General features: G+C 30.9%; 1 protein-coding gene across 4 annotated transcripts in view; it reads left to right on the plus strand.

Moving 5' to 3' along the window:
• LOC139520879 (ATP-binding cassette sub-family C member 5-like) overlaps nucleotides 1-11,637 on the plus strand; it is a 57,375-nt gene extending 45,738 nt beyond the window's left edge. For all 4 annotated transcript variants that reach the window (XM_071313904.1, XM_071313911.1, XM_071313919.1 and 1 more), the window contains 6 exons: nucleotides 6,565-6,748; nucleotides 7,710-7,869; nucleotides 8,865-8,943; nucleotides 9,403-9,516; nucleotides 10,317-10,481; nucleotides 11,480-11,637. In XM_071313904.1, coding sequence (XP_071170005.1) covers nucleotides 6,565-6,748; nucleotides 7,710-7,869; nucleotides 8,865-8,943; nucleotides 9,403-9,516; nucleotides 10,317-10,481; nucleotides 11,480-11,575 — 798 coding nt within the window. In that variant the 3' untranslated portion in view covers nucleotides 11,576-11,637. The remainder of the gene's footprint in view (nucleotides 1-6,564; nucleotides 6,749-7,709; nucleotides 7,870-8,864; nucleotides 8,944-9,402; nucleotides 9,517-10,316; nucleotides 10,482-11,479) is intronic.
• Nucleotides 11,638-12,119: the final 482 nt, after the last annotated feature.

Here is a 12,119-nt window from a genome sequence, read left to right on the forward strand (position 1 = left end):
ATACGCCCGTTGCTCTTTTAACTTGTCTTTTATGCTTTAAATGAATTTATATGATCAACTAGAAATAGTGTGAGCCCTGTCAAATACCCCCCCCCCCCCCCCCCGAAATAATAAATAAAAATGCACAAAAAAATTGGCACTATTAAGGCTACCTCAAATTTAACTAAGTTTGTTGTCTTTAATTTTTCATTCATACATAAAATTTTATGAAAGTGTTAGTTATTGTCCCAAAATTGGAAAAATCCCCACTTTTTTAAGCATAAAAATTCATAACACGGAAATGTAAAATCTGAAATTAATAAAAATTGAAAGGGAGCTTACATCAATAGATATAAACAATTCACCAAAGTTTCATGGACATTGGTGAAAGCCTTTTTGAGTTATTGTCCGAAGAGTTAAAAATCACCCTTTTTTTTATGAATAAAGCCCCATAAATCCAAAACTTAAAATCTGAAATTTATAAAAATTGAAAGGGAGCTTACATCAATAGATATAAACAATTCACCAAAGTTTCATGGACTTTGGTGAAAGCCTTTTTGAGTTATTGTCCGAAGTGTTAAAAATCCCCCTTTTTTTATGAATAAAGCCCCATAAATCCAAAACTTAAAATCTGAAATTAAAAAAAAAAACGAAAGGGAGCTTACATCAATAGATATAAACAATTCACCAAAGTTTCATGGACATTGGTGAAAGCCTTTTTGAGTTATTGTCCGAAGTGTTGAAAATCCCCCCTTTTTATGAATAAAGCCCCATAAATCCAAAACTTAAAATCTGAAATTAAAAAAAAACGAAAGGGAGCTTACGTCAATAGATATAAACAATTCACCAAAGTTTCATGGACATTGGTGAAAGCCTTTTTGAGTTATTGTCCGAAGTGTTGAAAATCCCCCCTTTTTTATGAATAAAGCCCCATAAATCCAAAACTTAAAATCTGAAATTAAAAAAAAACGAAAGGGAGCTTACGTCAATAGATATAAACAATTCACTTAAGTTTCATGGAAATTGGTGAAAGTGTTTTTAAGTTATTGTCCGAAGTGTGGACGACGGACGGACGGACGGACGGACGGACAGACGGACGGACGGACAACGGTATACCATAATACGTCCCGTCCCGGGCGTATAAAAACCGAGTAAAACACTTTATAACTTTCATGCGTCCGAAGAGCTGAACTCTTAAAAAGTCAATGGTTAAAAATGTATAGATAAAAATACCGAACTCGAGTGTTAATTCTTAAAAAAGGAATTCTATAAATATTGTCATAATCAAACACGCGACTATATCATCCAACGGACCGAACAGAAACATCGTTTAGTTATTTTGTAACGCAGTTTATAACAATTCTATTAAACATCAATGGTACAAAGGAATGGATGAAACTTTTTTCTTAACATATTGATCCTTAATACAAGTACAGGTTCAAATTTTCATATTTTTTACTATGAAGGTAAACCCTGACATACAGCAAAATAATTTTTTTTTAATACTTTTGTTGTAGAATTCCTGATATTTTAGTCAAATGAATAAACTTTTGAATAGTTCTTGAAATGAGGACATTTTTGTATTTTAAACATATTTTATTCATTAAGATATGAAAAGGATTGAGCAACAGGCACAGCCTATAAAAGCTCTCTCCATATTACATGTTCAAGGTATAATTCAATTATAACAACTGTATTTAAAATAATGCAATATAGTGGAACATGCATGCTACTAATGAGCACACAAGAGCAACTATATGTTTACAGTGTTACTTACTAAATGCAAAGTATATCTAAGTATATAGGCAATTACTCATCATGTATTCAAAAACCTTGAAACATGCAAGTATCCTTTATAAGTCATTAGAAATATATATATATATATATGGCTAGAAAGAGACACTTAGCTTGTTTAGTGGATAAAATGAATTAATGTTTAAGTTGAGGAGAAAAAAATAAAAAATTAAACTAAATGAAACAAAAAATAGGTAAGTTTCAAACAAAACGTTGAGTGTCACTGATATATTTATGAACAGATTTAGAAATAGCAATATTCATATCATATGAAAATAATCTGTTTCCAAAATGTAATAATTCAATATTTATATCAACATTATCAGTAATGGAATTAATGGAATCAAGAAGGATCTGTCTTACATCATTGTACTAAGGGCAAATGAAAAAAAATGTTTGTTATCCTCAACAGGGTGATTACAGTTTGGACAAAAAGTGTTCTCGGATAAGAACTGATTAAACAGATGATATTTTAGGTTGCTAGCATTATTTATGAGTTGACAATGACTTATATTAAGTTTCCTTATCCCATAGTGAAAAGGTTTAAATATATCATCAGTCCTATAACACTTTTCCAGTACACTTCTAAATATACCCAAACTTGGGGATTTTTATAAACACAAAGGAAGACTATTCCAATGTCTTATAGTGGAAGGAATTAAACTATTAAAATAAGAGCTAGTTCTAGCAAGAGGCGGATGAAACTTGTTATTGTCATGCCTCAAAGTATAAGGGGTTTGTCTGGGAAGATATGGCTGGACTAACTCATATAAGTATGCAGGTGTCATCCCATTTAATATTTTATAGAATAGTATAAGTTTATGTTTATTACGTCTATTCTCCCGAATTTCTAAACCTAATTCAATATAAAGTTTTTGTCTGGAGGAATTACCTCGAAAACCTGTAATAATTCGAGCGGCTTCTATCTGAATATTTTCAAGAAGCTCAGACTCGTGTTGGGAGCAATTTCCCCATACAACATCACCATACTCTAATATAGGTCTAATAAAAGCATAATAAATACGTATAAGTGAACTCCTATCTAATAAATGTTTAACTTGACGAAGCACACCTAGACGAGAGCATGCTTTTTTATAAATAATATCAATATGTCAGTTCCATGAAGCTGATGACTGAAATGTTATCCCAAGATGACAGTGAATATTTATTTTCTCAACCTCTTCTCCATTTATCCCAAAAAAATACAGGTGGGTGCTCCCTTTCCCTTCTAGTAAATACTATATTTTTAGTTTACTTAGAGTTAAATTGAACAGCCCATTATTTTGCCCAATTTTAGATAACATCCAAGTCATCAGTCAAAGCAGCAGCTACTACAGCAGGATCATCATCTACTATAACAAATAAAGAGGTGTCATCTGCAAAAAGTCTAATATCATTAGAAATGTCATTTACTATATCATTTATATAAATAAGAAACAGGAAGGGTCCTAAAACTGATCCATGAGGGACACCTGCATGTATACTTCTTAGAGTTTACGAAAAACCTTCTGAAACGAACTGTTGTTGACGATCTGAAAGATAACTTTCTATCCAAGATAAGAGCTGATCATTTATGCCAGATTGTTTCAGTTTAAATAAAATTCCTTTATGCCAAACTTTTTCGAAAGCTCTAAATACGTCACAAAATACAAACCTTACATCCCTCCCACTATCCATATTACTAATAATTTTATGATATATTTCAATTAACTGATTAACAGTAGAGTCACCTGGCTGGAATCCAGATTGAAACTTTGACAAAAGGTTATTACTTCTCATATAATTATACAAATGTTTAAATAGAACTGTTTCCATAATCTTACAAACAATACTAGTAACAGATATTGGACGATAGTTTAGAGCTGAGTGTGGACTACCTTTACCTTTAAAAATAGGATTAACATGTGCAATTTTCCAGAACAGTGGAACCTGTTTAACTGATAGAGACATATTTAATAACTTAGTTAATGGTTTAGAAATAAACTAGCAACCTCTTTTAAAATTCTTGGACTTGCGGGTTGGTTAACATTCAAGATTTTTAACTGATCTAAAATTTCTTTCTCAGTGATGACAAGTTTATTTAAATGATATGGAGGAGGCTCATTGTTATCAGGAATTTCTGGTTCTGTATCAATATTAGCTATATTAGCAAAATGATTGTTCAGGATCTCTGATTTGTCCAATTGATGAATACAAATTTGGCCATCATGTTCCAAAAAAGGGGGGTAATCTCTATTTTAAGTAAAATTTGATACAGACATGGCAATGCGCCACCATTTACCAGGAGGAATATTTTTGTCAATAAGTTGAGATGTCAGTTTGCACTTATAATCTTATTTTGCCTTTCTAACTAAGCTAATAATTTCATTACGAATTTCTTTAATTTGTTTCCAGTGATCTGGATTATTTGAAGTTGTCGCTTTGTGGTGAATTCTATTACGATGTCTTATCTTGTTTCTTATTAAGTTGCTCATAAAAGGTTTATCATTTGGTCTTACTGTAATAGTTTTAGTTGGTATATATCTATTTACGGTACTTTCGAATGTTCTGACAAAGTTCATATAAACATCCTTTATATTATTTGAATTAAAAACAACATTATCCCAGTCAGTATCGTTCAACTGGGTTTTAAGACCTTCATAATCTGCATGCTTAAATTCACGAATTTGTCTTTTAAACGAGTGTTGTTTAAAAGTTTTAAATGAAATTTCGACTTTGACAGGAGCATGAGAACTGCATATCGGTGTAAGACCAGTTACTGGTTTGATTAAGTTCTTGCGATTAGTCACACATGAATCAATACAAGTACCAGTCTGGATTGTAAAGTTGGTAGGCTCCCAAACAACATTTTCTAAGTTTAAACGGTGAAGTAACTTTTTAAAAGAGTTACTTGTGTTTGACATCAATTGAAATCACCACAAAGGAAAATTGTCAAATTACAATCAAGTGCTTTATCTACTGACTCATTAAGTCCCATATATTAGAATTTGAGTTTGGAGGCCGGTATAAAACACAAACTAAAACTTTTTCATTACTATAATTCCTCACTTCAACCCACAGCACCTCAAGATTGCTTACAGATATGCCATTCTGTAAAATAAAATGTAGACTATTTTCACATAAATGGTCACACCTCCACCATGTCTATTTCTATCTAACCTAATAGGCTTTTGAAACCCATTTAATTTAATTTAATTTAGTCATCGGTAATTGACTTGTCAAGATGAGATTCTGATATACAAATAATGTCATACTCATGTAGTTTATTGTTAATGAGATCTAACTTAGGAAGTAAACTACACACATTATTGTGTACTTTTTTCAAATTCTTTTTGTTACTCTGATCTGGACCTGGATTTTGCTCAATTCCATCAACCAGTAATAAAACTGTATAATACTACTAAGGGAATAAACATTTTTTTATGATTATAGAGAGGATTATGTTGTGATTAATATTATAGTTTACAAATTTAAAGATTAATGTTAAAAATATTGATCAGTCAAAACTACCAAAACGTATAATGAATATATAGTGAAACATAACACATGATGTACACTTTGGACAGACCTTCGAAACCAAAAGCTGGTATTTGCATTGATTAACAGGACACTCAAAACTAGAAGAGATAAAGTACAAAACAAAACATACATGTGCATAACATATATACAAAAGGAAAACATTGATATATAACAAATGTTAACAACATCAATTATCACTTATATTGTGATACTGTAATACTATTAAGAAAAAAAATAGCAAGGTCTGTGTTCCTTCAATAATCTTTGTTTTAGAGTTACAAAGATGTGGGCAGTTATTCTAAATTGTGAGACTGTGAAATGTAGAAAACAAAACTACAGCAAAATAAATAAGTAAAAGTAGGATAATATTTAGCATGCATTTAAGATAAAAATTCAATAATGCGCAATGATATTGACTAGACTAATCTATAGAATATGCTAGACGGAAATTTGTAAACTCGACTTAAACTTTCAATTTACGAGTGTAGAAGTGAGAAACATATTTATATGGGGACGAAGTCCCCAATAACAGTAGAAAAATCAATAAAAAAAAAATTTAAAAAATCGGGCAAATTTTTCCAAAATTTTCATTGTACTATTGAACTCAAAATCGTTCATTTTTTTTTTACGTCATGTTTTGAAATCCCACATCTGCGCAGAAATCTACAATGTACTTCCTTTCTTTCCGGTCACGTTTGTATGAAACTTTGAGTAAAATATATATTTATCAGTCTAGTATAAAATATGAAGGAACACTATACCAATTTTATTTTTAATAATTCCTTGATATGAACAAAACGTTACCTTATGATACATTCTTTGTTTACATTGCATATGACGTCATAACTTAAATAACGTCACAACTAAAATCCCTAACAACAGAATCAAAATAGAAACAGTTACGGTATTTCCGTTTCTTTTTTTTTTAACAAATATTTAAGTTACAAAAAAATAATTCATACAGACTTCGTCCCCATTTACAGGTAATGCCTGCCTCATATTATTCTCTATGTTTTAGATTCTGGTAATACTATAGTTATAACAACAAATGTATGTGAAACCCTTTACTATTGCAACCATTTGTCAGTTGTTTTTGTAGTTGAGTGGTATCAGAGACAAAGAGACATAATGTCAACCCAAGGTTCACATTTGTGTTAAAAACAAAAAAAAAATGATAAATGAACAGGAATTATATAAAAATACATATTTGAAACAAATATTGAAATGAGGACATACTTTAATTTCAAACTTAATTCCATATATTTGTTATAGAATATAGACGTTGAACCAAGCTCATTTCAGTGTAACCCAAATGATCAATGGCCAAATAAAGGAGATATAAAGTTTTCTGATGTAGAAATGACGTATCGAGAATCATTGGCACCTGTTTTGAAAAACATTTCATTTGATATTCAGCCACAACAAAAAGTAGGCGTTGTTGGACGAACTGGTGCAGGTATTTATCAATACATGACAAGAAACAACTTACTTTTCTTCAGAATGTGATCTTATTATTTTTCAATCCTCTACCGTTATCTCCATATAAGACCACAAAAATCTATAATTTTTGAAATCCAAAGACATAATTCCGATCTTTTTTACTAGGAAGACTTTTCTTCTTTAACCAATTCAGGAATATGACAGTTGTTGTCAATTCGTTTGATGTTTTTTGCCATTTGATTTTGCCATGTGATTAGGGACTTTCTGATTGAATTTTCCTCGGAGTTCAGTATTTTTGTGATTTTACGTTCTCTTCATATTCCTGACTTGGTACAGCCATTTTCATCTATAGAAAATGGTAAATTGAACCTGGTGTTATAGCGCTAAACCTCTCACTTGTATAACAGTCGCATCAAATTCCTGTATATTTACAACGATGCGTAAACAAAACAGGCATAACAGGTAACATTGTCAAAATATTGGTACAGCAGTCATTACTGTGTCACAATCTCAAAACAAACATTCCCCATTTCCATTCTCAATTTTAAATATCTAACAAAGAAGCACAAAGAGCATCTATCAAATTTAACAACCACAAACCGTTAGTTAACTTATAAATGACAATAAAATCAGTTCATGACACGAAACACTGCACGTACATGTCAATATTAATAGAGTATGTGTCAATACGACACAGATTATGCCACCGCTTGAACGTTACATTCACAGAAACTCTCTTTTAACTGTATATTCAAGTCACACCCTAGCAATGGTTAAATGTGAACTCTGCTAAACATTAACCACGCTTCATCTTGGAAGTTTATAAAGATTAAATTGCAGTCAAACGGAAAACACACCAGGTCACTGATGATTTTTTGCTCGGATTCTTTATATCATGTGTGTGATTTGCTTTATGCATAAGAAAACTCAATCAGATGTTTCCTAACCAAAGTCATTATATTGTACCACTATTGTAGGTAAATCGTCTCTTATTACTGCGCTATATCGACTTGTGGAATTGAGGAACGGACATATCAACATAGATGGTATAAATATATCGTTAATTCCGCTAAATGTTTTACGATCTAGATTATCAACGATCCCACAAGACCCGGTCATGTTTTCTGGAACTTTGAGGTAGGTGAGGATAAAATTCCGTAGAATGATGTTTCCAGTATATCTACCATACATTCTTTTTCTCCGACAAACACGAGGGAAATGGTTTTTCATAACTGAATAATTGTGAAATTTTAATAACATAAACGTTACCAATTTTTCTGCACCAAATGCGCATTTCGACAATCAATGTCTCTTCAGTAAGGCTCGAGGCCAAAAAATTCCTTCCGGAGCACCTGAGATCACCCCTAGTTTTTGGTGGGGTTCGTGTTGTTTATTCTTTAGTTTTCTATGATGTGTCATGTGTACTATTGTTTGTCTGGTTGTCTTTTTCATTTTAAGCCATGGCGTTGTCAGTTTATTTTAGATTTATGAGTTAGACTGTCCCTTTGGTATCTTTCGTCCCTCTTTTAAAAATTCAAAGCTTATTAAAAGGATGAAGAGCCATACACCAAAAAGGACCCAAAAAAACCAACCAAAGCCTTCGGGAAAAGATTGTTTCACAATTTTTTAAAGTTAACAATCATATTATTTCATTCTGAAAAGGAATCCATTTTTGACAGCGAAGTATTTTATTCTAAGGATCAAGGTTAAACAAAAAGAAGGGCTAAAAAAATAAAAAAATCCAAAAACATTCTTAAATTGGCGAGGCACAAATTGACTAGAAGCCTTAATTGAAATTTAACCTCCTGTGAAGGATAGTGGTTGGTTAAAGGTAGATAAGGTTATTCCCCACGTTTATGTTATAATACATAAATACTAAAAAGGACTTCAAAGACATGTATACATTCTTTACACATAAACTTGAATTGTTTAAATAAAACTGGTCCATGGCTGTCCGAAATACTAGCATATTTTTCATAAAAATGACTGATGTTATATAGACACGAATTTATAATGCTACACAAACGATTACAATTTTTTCAAATATTATTTCAATTTAGATATTCACCAATGCGATGGAAGTATAGTATCATTTGAAAACGTGAATCTGATAAAGTATTGATTAATTTCAGGTACAATCTAGATCCTTTTGACAGTTACACAGATGATGATTTGTGGAGTAGTTTAGAGAAAGCTCATATAAAGAAAAAAGTAAATGTGTATAGTATTGGTTTTTTTAATGTTTTTTTTTTATATAAAAGAACGTACTTTTTTGTTTATATAAAAGAACGTACTTTTTTTGTTTATATAAAAGAACGTACTTTTTTGTTTATATAAAAGAACGTACTTTTTTGTATTTACTAAAGCCATGTTAAAATCAAAATAATACATGAAGGAAAATATGATAAAATTCTTTAATGGTCTTCCACTAATGAGTCCTTAGCAGATGAGAAACATTTTAATTGTTTACCAAATTATGAGCCACTTATCTTTGATGAGTTTTTAAATATCAATTTTTAACAGTTTTTTTTATATTGTTTTTTTTAAACCTGACTTTAATAATGTTAAGAAAACACTTCATTTCGTAAGACTAACATAATATTAGTTTTGAACGAAGATCATGTTCATTTATATTTAATATGCATTAGTTAGGATTACATTTTTCATCAGATACTGCAACTAGATAAAGGATTACAATTACTTATAGAAGAGAATGGCGATAATTTTTCTGTTGGAGAAAGACAGCTTATATGCCTTGCTAGAGCGATCTTAAGAAAAAGAAAGGTGAGTGAGATAAGACGTTAGAGTGTATGACTTCATGTTAAAATAATTTATACATAACAATGCTCTGGATAAAATCGTTAGGTCCACTACTCCAAAAAACAAATATAAAAACCGTTTTATACTGCATAGAAATAATACCAGTTTATCTCTTTCCTGCATAATGAGGAGCTCATTTTGGGGATGGAGAGATGGAGAGTACAAAAAGGTAATTTTTAGGTGTGTTAAAACGTGTATATTAACATTTAAATTGCCATTTTTCTGCAATTTAGAAAAATATTTGTTTAAAGATTGATATATTTTAAGGTTTTCATAACACTATAAATAATTATTACATTGGTTGCCATGAATTACATTGATTTCCCAGTGAAATAAATACCGAAAATTTCACATGTGGAATAAAGATGGTTATTTCACTACTCTGACATCATACAACAAAAGACGTTGTCAAGACGTTGAATCAAAACAAATTGTGAATGCGTAGAAAAATATCTAGTTGCTTACATTTATTACATTAATTTCATACAAAAAGCCTTTTGCCAATATAACAAAAAGAGTAACTAACCAAAGAAATAAAATATCGTGACCCAACAACATTGATATTCAACTCATGCGCTACGCGCAATCGTGAATTAATGTGTTGTTCGGTCACTAGTTGAATATTTTTCACTATTTGAACTCTTCGATTAATTGTTCTATAAATGATTCCGGAATAAAAGATGTATATGAACAAAGTATGGTCGACGTTCACAGAAATATGTGATATATCCTTGCTGTTATTTATCCTGTAATTTTCATTTTAGATACTAATTTTAGACGAAGCTACAGCTTCTGTTGACACTGATACAGACTCACTGATTCAAAAGACAATCAAAGAAGCATTTTCCAACTGTACAGTACTAACAATTGCCCATAGATTGAAGACAGTTATGAATTCTGATCTTTTAATCATAATGGAAAATGGCAATGTAAGTTATATTAATCTGTCTGGTTTAGGTATGACATTTTTGTTAACATTAGTAATCTGTTGATAGTGACAGCATATATGTGATGACAGGGATCATATATCAATGATATTTGAAATTCATTACAGAGAAACGTGAGATACTTTTCATTTGTTCTTCATTGCATATAGTTAATAGTCATATGATCGAACAATTAGGAATAGAAGCAAAGAATACCAATGTCACAACAAAACTCGCATGTCGAAGAAAAACAGAGGATACTATGGCAAAAAGAAATAAAGAAAAAATGTCAAGAAGAAGAATCAACGTTACAATTTTCTATACAGAAGATTAAAGAATAAGTAACACCATTTTCAACCAAATCCGGGGATGTCCTCTGGCGCTATGGAACGGTTAGCAGATCCTGCTCCATTAATGGCATTCGTCATGTTGCTAATGACAAGCAAACATTCAATAATAAGTTTAATTCGGTGATATCTCAAACGAAGAAAACAGAACGGGATTGTGTCTTCAAATAAGTAGTACATTTTTACACAGATATTCCATTATGCCTAGAAAATTATGATGCCGACCCTAAATCATTCGTCGGGACTTTTTCAGTAGGAGCCTTTTGATAAAAAGCTTCCTAGTACGCTGCAACTCTCATTCAAGATAATCATTATAGATATAAAACGCTCCTTAATATATTTCCATATATTTATACCATATACAGGCGCTGCTAAATTGTTGCTACATAAAAAATTATAATTAGACAGCTAAAATTATTTCTGTTGTCCTAAAGTTTATGTCTGAACCAAGCATACTTATTGTTAAGCAAGTTGATTACTCTTAGTCAAGAGATCATATACTAGTACCTGTATTTTACTTTTAACTGCATAATCTTTTCACCGTTACTAACATGTTGAATATTTTATTTCTGCTAAGATCAATAATGCATATGCAGAGAACTATCTACAGATTATCGATATATATCAATTACTTTCCCATTATCTTATTGGCAGATCATAGAAACTGGTAAACCAGAGGATCTTCTTGCAGTTTCAAGTTCTCATTTAAATGGAATGCTAACAGCAGAGACCAGTATATCAAATGCATGAATGAATACGATGAAATTTTTAATACCCCATAATTTTTTTAATAAATAAGATTAAACATGCAACGTGACATTGATTTTTATATTCTTATAAATAAGAGGATGTCAATGAGACAACTCTCCACAAGAGACCAAATGAGACACAGAAATTAACAACTATAGGTCACCGTACGGCCTAAAAAATGTGCAAAGCCCATACCGCATAGTCAGCTATAAAAGGCCTCGAAATGACAATGTAAAACAATTCAAACAAGAAAACTAACTGCCATATAGCAGCATTTACAATCAGTAGACATGTAAATCAATATAAACACAGAAAAATATTTTGGTAAATCTGCATGTTATTTATTTTTTTCTAAGATTTTTCCGGAAAAAAAATAAAGAAATATTAGTGATAAAGTTAACTGGATAATGCAGACTGCATGAATACGATAACCACTATAAAATATTATTAACTAATAAAGAAATGAGCCTGAAAAATCTAATTCTAGTTTTAAAGAGTAGCATTACAGATTTACCTGCTGAGATTTAGAAATAAATATCATAGA

The sequence above is a fragment of the Mytilus edulis genome, chromosome 1, assembly GCF_963676685.1.
Source record: "Mytilus edulis chromosome 1, xbMytEdul2.2, whole genome shotgun sequence".
Lineage (NCBI taxonomy): Eukaryota > Metazoa > Mollusca > Bivalvia > Mytilida > Mytilidae > Mytilus > Mytilus edulis.